The sequence below is a fragment of the Lissotriton vulgaris genome, chromosome 7 (assembly GCF_964263255.1).
Source record: "Lissotriton vulgaris chromosome 7, aLisVul1.2, whole genome shotgun sequence".
NCBI classification, from domain to species: domain Eukaryota; kingdom Metazoa; phylum Chordata; class Amphibia; order Caudata; family Salamandridae; genus Lissotriton; species Lissotriton vulgaris.
The window spans coordinates 1,749,718,664-1,749,730,871 of NC_141695.1; the positions used below are offsets into that span (position 1 = coordinate 1,749,718,664).

The following is a 12,208-nucleotide window of genomic DNA, read 5'->3' on the forward strand; positions in this document are numbered from 1 at the left end:
TGTGGAGATCCTCTCCCTCCCATGACCACCTCACCCAGCTGACATCACTGAGAAATCAATACAACAAAAGCATCAGATGCTCTAAATCCAGTTATTGCAGAACTAAGTTCCCTAGTTGGAACATTCTGTTTGAAACTGTGGTACAGTAAAACCGGGCCCAGATTATAGATTGCCTTCTAGGTCAAGCAAAGCACCTTAAACGTTATTCTTTGCTCAACAGGAAGCCAGTGCTGATCTTTAAGATTTTGAGCCACTGGACAGAATTTGGGGATTTTCAGTAGGAGTCTGGCCGCTGCATTTTGCAGGACCTGGAGTTTGTTTAAATTATATTTTAGGGTGGTCAATAGCAGACTGTTGCAGTAATATATTTTGGACATGACGAACGATGTCACTATAGTTTGTTTTGTAGGATAGTCGGTAAGACTTTATTATCCTTTGGGTGTTGAACGTGGAAGAAGTGAGTTTATTTACTTGATCTGTAAGTTAAGTTAGTTATCAATAATTACTCATAGATTTTGTGCCTTTTCCACTGGAACGGGAACTGGACCCAAAGTATTTGGCCATTCCACTGGGCCCAAAAAACTGATTCCAGTCCAAACAATAGGACCTCTGTTTTTACAGAGTACAATCTGAGGCAGTTTCTATCCATCCTGTCATGGACAGCTATCATGCAATTCAGAAATCGGTTTCCAGTGCTATCATCATTTTTCTCTATGGAGAAAACAATTTGAGTGTTGCCGTATCAGGATGTGAGCGCAAATCCAAAATTCCTTATCAGGGCAGCTAATGGGGAGACCTAAATGTTTAAAAGAGTGACTCAATAATGATCCCTGTGGGACTCCACAAGGCAGGGAGAACGAGTGGGCGGTGAAATTCTCCAACTTCACTATCCTTCTGCTGGATAGGATTTTAGTAGGTTCCATGCCGGACCTGCGATTCCACATGTCACCAGGCAACTTAATAGTTGATGGTTGACCGTGTCAAAAGTCGATCTAGGGCCTGCCTGGTCTCTTCGGTTGCATTGAGCAATGCCGTCTCCATACTGTGGCCTGTCCTGAATCCAAATTGTGTGCTGTCAAGAATTTTATTTCTCTCGAAGGAAACCAATTACTCAGAAATGTTTCCACTATTTTAGCTGGTAGTGGTAGACAGGAAATTGCTCGATAGTTTCACGGGTCTTTGTGATCAAGAGAGTTTTTTTTAAGAAGAGTAATCACAACTGCTTCTTTCCAGATCTTTGGGAGCGTTCCAGTTTCACACGTTTTGAAAAATCGGTGTCAATTTAGATGCAGCCATTTCTACTGTTAACTTTGTTATATTTGGCGGGCATGGATCATCTGGTGAGCCTAGGAAGTGGCAGGATTTAATAAATTAATAATATACTCTGTTAGTGGGGGGGATAATATAACCATCAGAGGTTTGGTTATATTTGAGTCATGATTGCTCTCCATAGCCGCTGTCGACATGGTAAATCATGCACTATCTAGATTTTTTAAATTAATTGTATCTACTTTCTCTAGGAAGAAATCTGCTAATGCGTTACAAAAGGACTGAGAAAGTGCCCTCTTTCTGCATGGTTGTCCCCCACTTTTTGATGAACTACTGATGTGCTTTAAGTGAGTGTGCCCCGGGCTCCTGCTAATAAAGTGTCCAGGGCCTATGTTCTTTCCCTACAACTGCAATGAAACAAAATTCAATTGGCATCTCTGGCCTTAGGTCAGCCCCTGGTAAATGGTACCCTAGGTACCCAGTGCACTGTGACCAGAGAATGCCCCTAAGGTACTGTACCATACACTCACGCACTGCCTTTGCAGGCTGCGTGTCTTGGTGCAGAACAAAGTGAAGAGTCAACATGGCACATATCTGTGTGCCATGCCTACAACCCACTGCCCTGACATAGATCAGTCAACCCTCTAGCTGGGTGCACTATAACAGTGGTGAGGGTACAGGTTCATGAGCCCCGGTACACCTACAGTGCCTAAGCCAATTCTTAAACATTGTAAGTGCAGTGCTGTCATTAAGAGTATATGGTGCTGGGAGTTTGTCATTACAAACTCCACACCACCATAATGGCTACACTGAAGTTTGGTATCAAACTTCTTAGCACATTAAACTCACACTGATACCAGTATGGAATTTAATGAAAACTGCACACAGAGGGCATCTTAGAGATGCCCACTGAAAAATGACCTAACACTAGTGTCCAGGCTGAGTGGCTTCTTCCCAGCTGCACCACTAGGCATGTTTCTGGACCCTTGGGTCAAGAGCCTGCTGCTCTCGGGAGTCTGAAACAATGCACATCCTAGGACGAGGTGCCAAGCCTCCTCCCCCAGGATGGGCAGGGTCCACGAAGGGGAAGCTTCAAAGGCTTGCCGCCTTTATGAGCTTTCCCAGGCCTTTTGCTGCTGCCAGCAACTGGTCCCCAACGGTTCCGACCCCCAATTTGGGCGGAGAACCGGCAGGAAAACCAATGGAGGAAAGGAGGTGTGCCCACCTTTGCCAACCCCACCCCTCAGGTGAGGGAGGCGAGGTGAAGCACAACTCAGTCCCCGCCATCTTGCAGATGGGAGGACCCAGCCTACCAGAGCTAGGCATACACCCCCCTCCCACTGGAGGGTGGAATGATAGGGGGTGTACCCACCCCAGGGAAGGAACCCATTGGTCCAAACCTTTTACCTGTAAATTACCTAAATCTAGTATTTAGGGGCACCTCTGAACCTTGCTTCCTCAGACAAGAAACCAGAAGAAGAAAAGAAGGACCGAACAGCCATGCCGAAGCTAAGAGGAGGACCTCCACTGACTTGGCCTCAGCCCTACCAGCCTTTCCCCACCACAAACCTGCTCCAGTGAAATCCCGGTGTGTCCTGCAGCCAGCAACCTCAAGAACCCAGAGGACCTGCCCTGCCTTCCATAGTAAAGATTTTGCCTCCTGTGAACACCAGATTTGTTTACCAATAGGATGTGGGTCCGTGAGTCTGCACCTGACGCCCACGGCCTGAGTTCGAGTGGCCCAACATCAGGAGGAGGGCTCCCGATGATTATGACCCAAGATCTAGTGATCTCTGACCAGCTTTGAACCTCCCAGCGAAGCCTGCAGCCTTTTTCTGGCGGCTCCCTCCGACCAGAGCTGATCAGAGAAACCCGATTCCTAAAGACACCCCTGCACCCAAAGCCCCACAGCCTTGGGTGGCCCAACCAACGGTGTCCCAGTACCCAACCGGTGGTCACCTCCAGAAAATCTGTCCCAAAGCCTGCAGTCTGTCAAGAACGCATGAAGTTTGAGTTCATCAGTATTAATGAGGTTTATTTCATGGGTTCGCAGGGAGAGGCTTTGTAACCATCACATACTTTGCCACACTATCTTTTCCTGTTTTTGGACACACTTTGTACTTGGTTAGCCTGTCTTTAGTTTCCATCATTGTGCATGCACAGCAAGTCCTGCCCCTTAAATTAATGCACCTTTTTGACTGTCACTGTCTTCCGATCCATACTAACGAGGGTGCATACCAGCATGACTTATTCACAGACATTTGGATGTGTTATGGTGGTTTCTTAATCCTGTATACTGGCTGCATATGCAGCTATTCATAACTTATGGTTGTTCAGCGATTCTCTTAGTTCGCTTATGAAGCGGGTGCCTGATCAGTGGTCCAGATATTCACCACCACTTTTTTAACCTTGCGAGCACCTGATTTTCACCTCCAACCAGTGTCACATTGCTTTATACTTTGCATGTGCTGTTTAAAGGTTTCGCCTCCAATCTTGTGATACTTGTAAGGGAGCTCCTTCCTTTGTCCCGGGCGGTGATTAACAAAAAAGTAACAGTCATAACAAAGGCTAAACCGATGCATTACCATTGCTTGTTTACTTCTGCTTTTTTATACAAATGCGAGGCCTATTGCATTGCAAATGCTTCTTTTGCAATAGGCCTCAAGGAACGGCTTTTGGCCACATATGGTACTGCACCCTGAAACATAGCTATGTAAATAACCATTTGCAATACAATAGGCCTCGCGTTTGTTAAAGTTAGAGCTGTTGGGGTTAAAAATAACTTTTTTTGCTTTTGCTTTTTTATACCAATGGCAATAGCGCTCCGCAAATATAATTACTCAACTACAAATAAACAAAAGTAATTTTCAACTCCAAAATCTCTAACTAACAAATGAGAGGTCTATTGCATTGCAAATGCTCGTTAGGTTAAGCTTACCAGAAAGAGCATGCTATGTTGCTGTGAGAAACATTGTAGTCTTACCAATAACATACAGGGAAGAACTTGGAGCCATTTGTTGCTTTCGATGGGTTGGCTTTTATGTCATTCATTTGGCTGCTGCTTATGGATTCTTTTTTTTTGTCAATCTTGTGTTTGTCCCCCACGCGGAGCATAGCCTACTGAGTTTATGCTTCCTCTGCTGGCTTTTAGAGTACTACCTTTTTTCTTTTCAGTTGAGCACCCCCACAGGAGTATGTGCTTTCCAGCTGTCCTGCTCATGTGCTTTTCTCCTCCTCACTTTTTTCCCTGGTCGCTCTCACCCCCGCACTCTAGCTGCTCTTTCTGGCCCATGCCCCCTCGCATGGCACGTTTCTCTTTCGCCCACGTTCTCCCCTCTTCTTGCTTCACCCCTATTAACCTCAAATAGTTCATAAAGCACTTTTACATTACGTTTTAAAACAATCATGCTACTTTTTAAGTTTACTAATCCATGCCGGGAGGCTTGGGGGGGGGGGGGGGGAGGGAATTAGTTAAACAAGAAATAAAGCAAGCTACCGCTATTGGCTTTGCGCCCATTGCTACCACCCCCACTTCTGCAATTTACTTCTTCATTGCCTTCATTACATCATTACATCAGGATGCATCAAATCACATCTGTCAATGCTGGAGAACATTGATGGTGGTGTAAAATCTTCAGCCCACACTTCAAACTTCAGACTCAAACTTCATCATTGCGTTGGAAGCAGTCATTACGCACCTATGTTTGACGTGTAATCTGTGGCACCAAAGATCAGCTCCGGAGCCCGGTAGTACCGCGAACAGATGTACGAGACATTAGGTTCTCCCCGAACCAGCTGCTTTGCACTATGAATCGGTATAAAGGAGAGAATGTATATTCTAGGTTAAAGGAGGAAAATGGCAAGTACATCTTAAGCACTGTATCAGCCACAACATTTGAATATGGTTTGAAAGCAGTGACTGTTGTAGCACAACACTCTTAAATGGATCAGAAGGCATCTCTGTTCAAAATGTTCATCTCTGAATTAAAAGAAACATTCATACTAGGGCAGAACACGCTGTAAAACAATGTCATGAAGGAAAAAGGCCATAACAAACTGATTTCAAAAGGCAAAGTGACCAACATTTGTCCTAGAGTAATTTTGTAGCTGCAGTACTCTTAGACGGTACAAGCATATTCCATATGGCAGCATTCCGTAATAAATAAAAAAAAGCCATTATTCAATCAAGAAAAGTTACTTGTAAGCACAGCATGCCATTACAGGACACTTCAGACAATAAAAAAAAGTTTTGCCTCTGTGATGGATCCCACAACTCACATTAGAAACATAAGTGACAAATGCATTTTAAACGCAAACAGTCTTCCAGTAGCCCAGCGCTGGCTAAAGATACACAATTTGAATTGTTATAAAACCCAAAATAAAAGGTTCCTTAAAGAGAAAAACAAGCCCACTGCACCATGAGTTAAGAGGATTCTACCCACTTCCTATTACAAATTCCGACAGGAATGAGGGAAACTGACTAGGCAGGCAGCAGCCAGAAATCTGGAGACAATGAACTCTGCTCTTTAAGGAATCACCAACTTCTACATCCAATCTTACCTAGTACTCAAATGCTCAATTTCATTTTCCCGGTTCTATGTGAAAAAACCTGAACACTGTTTGGGGTGATTTGTAAACTTTTTAAAGTATTTGACGTATCGAAATCAACACCATTCAACATTTTTTCATCCTGAAGTGATCTGCCTGTTGACCTAATTTTACTTCAGTGATGGTAAGAAATTTGTGTTCCTTATTCACAAAGAGTCCAGATTGTGTAAGAACCCTAAAGGAGAGAAGGAATTCCCCTCAATGCCAAAACAGCAGTTGCCGCCAATGAGGAAAGAGTTTTAAGCTGGAGTGAGGAAGCGCATCCAGCAACGTTACTCCTTCCATTGAAGTTTAGCTCTCACACATAAAAATAGATAAGTTTGAGGAAACGGGTGCTTTGTATTGTGTGGTTGTGAGAGCTCAACATGTAATGACTGATCAACCCCATTTAAGTCCAGCAGGTTTAGTCTGTAAAACCTTCTGCTCAACCCTGGGTAGTTGTGGCAGTGAGCATTAAGGCTTACACAGAGGAACAAGAGTTAAGCGTTTAAACAGCACCTAAACAGCTAAAGAAGAAATAGACATGACACTCAAGATATCCAACACAAATTTATAACAGACTGCATTTTTATAAGAATTTAGACACTAGAACAAAGAGCCACCTGAGGGTTCAGGAGATATAGATTTGACAAGCAATAATACATCAAAATAATTTCTCTGAACTGCTAACAAGCCTTGGCAAAGTCAACAAATTAGACACTTAGAAACGTTTTCAAAGGGTAAGTGTTAATGTGGTCAGTCAGAAGTACTTGGGGCGACCAACTCCAGCCGGAAGCTAATCAGTGAGACCAGCAAGGGCCTCAAACAGTTACTTTCACAGCAGGTTGCAAAGGATCCCTATGGACTGGTCCTGAGGCAAGTGATGAAGGATGCTGAAGTTGCTCTACGGATGCTGGGGGTGTGACATGGTCAAAAGGGTCTTCCTGCCGGGATTCTTCAGTCCTTGAAGGTGATGAGGGGGCCATGGTGGCGAGGTGAACATCCCACAAAGTACTCTATGGTCTGGCCGAAGTCCAGTCACCACTGAACTACCAGTTGCTCGTTGTCGTGGTCACAGGCCAATCCTTCCTGGGTCAACGCGTCGACGCAATTTTGCCAAGTCATATTCGGCGTTGCCAACAAACAATTTGGTCTAAAGGAATATTATTCCCCCATTGTTGCCAAACGAGGGCCCGAAATGATATAAGACAGATACTAGTGTCTTTTTCGATAATTTTCTCCACACCCACATTAGGTGGTTTTATTTGTGTATTTTATTTGTGTATTTCATGTTTTTAATTGACTATTCATTGATATCTATGTATTTTTATTTATAATAAATTGTATACTTTTTTAATAGATTGTTTGTGTCCCTTTCTGGTAAGTGTTCTCCCATTCAAAAAGATGCAAGATAAAATGAATGTTGTGGATTGTGTCTGTTAGTTTGAGTCCTGATTTAGGAGCAGGAAATAATATCTCCCATAGGGAAAAACTTCTTGTTTTACTTTTCAGTATACTGATGCTCCATTTCCCTACGGGTTATTACGAGCCCCTCTCTTCCATTTATACCTATATCTGAAGCCAAATTAACAACCTACCCATTGTATTTAAGGGTTTTAGTTGAGAAACTTCTACAAATCTTGCCGTCCTTTACTTTATGCTGGGGGTAGAGACAGTACATACAGTTCTTAGGGGGGTCTCCAGCACGCAGTCTCTTCTTACTGCATGGTCCACACAACCTGAAGAGGCTTTTCTTTGAAGGATCAGACATTTTCAAGAAGATATCTAGTAAATATGAAGAAAAACTGAGTAGAGCTCAGGGAGACTCCGGGTCACATGACGTGCGGTAGAAAATCTGAGGAACTGAGCCTCTCTCTTGGGAGTGTTCCACAGAGTGAACCAAGACACCACATACAGATGTGTAGACCTTGTGATATCAAAGGCAGGGTTTAAAATAGAGACCTTAGAATGGAACAGCGGACCTCTTCGCTCGCCGAAAGAATCAAAGAACTGCCTCAAACTACTGATAAGGCATAAGAAACTAACAAGCATTGGCATAGCCAATAGGTCTCGCTATTGGGACCTTATAAGTGTTTAGTTTTGCAGCACAATATCCTTGGTGCAACAACATCAAGTGTTGCATGGCTAAACACTTATAAGGTCCCAAAGGCGAGACCTATTGGCTATGCCAATGCTGTTTTTTACAGTTTCCCCATGTTTGTTAAGAAAGGAGTAGTTTCTGTCCTGTAACTCCAGTTCTGTAGTAGGGGTATCTCCGTTATAGTCAGTATCTAGTGAATAGTCCCGCCCATGTGCGTGGACCCTGGAGCAATCAAAAATAATCTCTTAAGTCGTCAAAAAATTGCAGACCTGCACAGACACTCAAGAGAGAATTTAAAGACCGATAATGCAGCCTATATCCACAGGCTACACTGTCCAGTAGTTTGACTAGAAATTCCACCAAAAACCCACAAACAGCACAGTCTGTCCAGTGTTTTCCACAGAGAAAATCCTTCCCCTACCAGCAGAAGCCTCTGGAATGATCGAGAAAGTGGTGGACAGACAAGCCCCATAGGCTGCCATTATGTGGCTCAGAACAGGATACTGTGCCTTTAAGAGAACCTTCCAGAACTCTCGGTGTCCCAGAATGCACAGCAGGTCCCTTTTACTTTCAGTTCTTTTTGAAGGCGTAACACGCCAGACCTGTAGCATTCCTTACATGAATATCTTTCTCCACCGGGGAGGAGGGCGGGCGCTTACGACTATAACAGAGATAACCCTACTACAGAACTGGAGTTACAGGACAGAAATTACTCCTTCTGTAGTAGGGGTTCTCTGTGTATAGTCATAATCTAGTGAATAGAGTGGCAAGCCCATCCCCAAACCAAAGCGGCGGTGGAGAGAAGAAAAATACCACCACTACTGTGCGAACAGATTTCGCAGCAAAGCCTGCCCAACCTGAGCGTCTGTCCTGGCATCAGTGTCCAGACAGTAATGCTTAGCAAAGGTATGGACCGACTTCCAAGTGGCTGCCTTGCAGATCTCTGCAATCGGAACATTACGTAGCAAAGCAGTCGTAGCAGCTTTGCCCCTGGTGGAATGAGCCTTCGGTTTACCCCTTAAGGTCTTATTAGCCTTTTGGTAACACAATTGTATACAGGACACAATCCACCTAGAGATGGACTGCTTGGAGGTAGCAAGACCGGTCCTGACTGATCCATAATTGATAAACAATTAGTCTGACCTACGAATATCTTTGCTTTTGTCCAGATAAAATTTCAACACCCTCCTAACATCCAGGGAATGCAGAGACCTTTCCGCTGGAGATGAAGGATTCTGAAAAAACGTAGGTAAAGTTATGGTCTGGTTAACATGGAAATCAGAGATAACCTTTGGAAGAAATATAGGTGAGTACGCATAACCTTAGCAGCATGAAATACAGTATAAGGTTCTTGGCAACACAACGCCTGATTTTCACTCACCCTACGGGCTGATGTAATGGCCACGAGGAACGCCGCCTTCCAGGACAAGTGCTGCAACAAAGCCTTATGAATAGGTTCAAAAGGCTCCTTCATCAATCTGGACAGCACCACATTCAATTCCCATGAAGGCGAAGGAAGCCGGACAGGAGGGAATACTTTCTTCAAGCCTTCCAAAAAATCTTTGATCACAGGGATCTGGAAGAAGGAAGTCTGTGAATGGCATTTCCTGTAGGCAGTCAATGCAGCAAGATGAACCTTAATGGAATGAAAATTAAGGCCAGACTGCGCCAAATGTAGAAGATATGGAAGGATGACATCCTCCTTACATGTAGTAGGGTCATAGTTCTTGGACTTGCACCAGATGAAGAATCTCTTCCACTTGTAAGCATAAGAAGTCCTAGTGGAAGGTCGCTTAGCCTCCTTCAGTATGTCCATACAATCTTCGGGTAGATTCAAATGGCCATATTGCACTCTCAGGAGCCATGCCGCCAAACTCAAAGACGAGAGGTTGGGGTGCACCATCTGCCCCCCGAACTTAGTGAGAAGGTCCGGCCTGCACGGCAACCGTATGCGAGGAAGGAGAGACCGGTGAAGCAGGTCTGTGAACCACCACTGTCTGGGCCATTCTGGGGCGATCAATATCATCCGCGCCCTGGACAGAGACAGCTTGATGAGCACCGCCGGAATCGGGGGAATGGGTGGAAAAGCGTACAGAAAGCTGTTCAACCAGTCGATCCATAGGGCATTCCCCAACGTCCCTGGAGGCGAAGTCTAGGCATTTGCTGTTTTCGGCGGTGGCAAACAGATCTAAGTCTGGAGTCCCCCCACCTTGCAAAGACTTCTCCTAGCACTTCGTCGTTTATGACCCATTCGTGGTTTTCCTGAATCAGTCTGCTCAGTGCGTCCGCCTGAACATTCTGCACACCTGGTAGATGGGTAGCAGTTATCGTCAGTCCTCTGGTCAGAAGCCAGTGCCAGATCGCCTGCGCCTCCTGCGACTGAGTGCGTGATCGAGCCTCCCTGCTTGTTGAGGTAATGCATCGTGGTCGTACTGTCCGTCTGTACAAGCAGAGAGTTGGTCTGAAAGGACGGATGAAAGGCCTTCAGTGCCAAGTGAACAGCTCTGAGTTCCAGGAAATTGATGTGGTACGTGGACTCCGACGGAGACCACGTCCCTTGAATCTGTAAGTCTCCGGAATGCGCTCCCCAGCCGTAGAGAGACGCATCCATCACAATCATCTGTGCGGGAATGTCCTTGTGGAAGGGAACCCCTCTGATGAGATTCTCCGCTGAACACCACCACTTCAGAGACTGAAGAGCATGCAGAGACAGTAGTTTTGTATCTTCCCAAGAACCAGTCCTCTGATCCCACTGATCCTCCAAGCACTCCTGCAGTGGTCTCATGTGCAGCCGTGCGTGAGGAAGATACAAGAGGCCATCGACCCCAGTAGAGAAGACACTGTCCTCACTGTTATAGAAGGACGGGTCATATGAGCCTGAGTCTTCCGAAGGAGTGATAACCGTCACTCCTCCGAAGGAGACACGCTTGCTGACAGCGTATTGATTGAGGCTCCCAAGTACTGTATGTATTGGACCGGAGTCGGGACAGACTTGGACATGATGTGCAACCCCAGCTTGTTCAATAGAACGCACGTCTTCTGGAGGTGTGCTTGAGCTTCCAAACAGGAGGCCTTCATCAACCAGTCGTCTAGGTACGGGTAGACGAACACCTTGTTCTTCCACAGGTGTGCCGCTACCACTGCCATGCACTTAGAGAACGTCCTGGGTGCAGACTTCAGCCTGAAAGGCAGTACTGTGTATTGATAATGATTGGCGCCGACTTGGAATCGCAGGAACTTCCTGTGTTTCTGTGCAATGAGCACATGGAAGTAAGCATCCTGTAGGTCTATGGCACAAAGCCAGTCTCCCTGCTGCAGCTGAGAGTAAATCTGCTGCAACGCCAGCATGCGAAATCTCTCTCTGCAAATCCACTTGTTTGCTTGCCGCAAGTCCAGAATGGGCCTGAACTCGTTCTTGTCCTTCTTGCGGACCAGAAAGAACCGTGAGTACAGTCCTCTTCCTCTTTGAGGCAGAGGTACGTCTTCTATCGCCCTTTTCCTTAATAGGATGTCGGCCTCTGCCTGGAGCTCGCGCAGTTGAAACTGGTGGAGTATGGGGACGCTTGCTGGACTTCCTGCCCCTGGGGAGCCACCCCAGAGGCCTCAGCATAGGCAGATAAAGCATGCCATGACCCACCTTGTGCCTTCTGACGTCTGTCCTCGAGGCCTTGGAGCCTGATCTTCATCCTCTCTCTCAGGGTCCTGGCTGAGAAGGTTTTGCAGATTTCACACTCCTCTGGGGCATGAGAAGAGGGGAGGCAGACGATACACACTATGTGGGTCGGGTTTGGCCTTTTTTCTATCACACTCTGGGCAATTGTCAAATAAGCCAGGCATTTTGACAATACAGTGAAGAAAAAGGGCTTAGTACTTAACAAGAAAAAGTGAAAAAAAAAAACAAATAAACCCTTGAAAGGGAGAGCTCAATGCTCCAGGGTCCTGCTTGCAGGAGCTGGAAAAAAGAACTGAAGGTAAAAGGGGCCTGCTGTGCATTCTGGGATACTGAGAGAGTTCTGGAAAGTTTTATTTAAAGGCACAGTATCCTATTTGAGCCACATAATGGCAGCCTATGGGGCTTGTCTGTCCATACCTTCCTCCCTATCATTCGAGAGGCTTTTGCTGGTAGAGGCAAGCTTTCTCTGTGAGGAAACTGGGCAAGCTGTGCTGTGCTGTTTGTGTGGTTGTTTTCAGGGAATTTCTAGTTGAAGTACTGGACAGTGTAGCCTGTGGATATAGGCTGCATTATCGGTC

General features: G+C 45.6%; 1 protein-coding gene across 3 annotated transcripts in view; it reads right to left on the bottom strand.

Annotated features, from left to right (window-relative positions):
- The window catches only part of GSK3A (glycogen synthase kinase 3 alpha), a 325,630-nt gene that overhangs the window by 213,487 nt on the left and 99,935 nt on the right, over window positions 1–12,208 (bottom strand). For all 3 annotated transcript variants that reach the window (XM_086933047.1, XM_086933045.1, XM_086933046.1), the window contains exon 6: window positions 4,968–5,074. In XM_086933047.1, coding sequence (XP_086789173.1) covers window positions 4,968–5,074 — 107 coding nt within the window. The remainder of the gene's footprint in view (window positions 1–4,967; window positions 5,075–12,208) is intronic.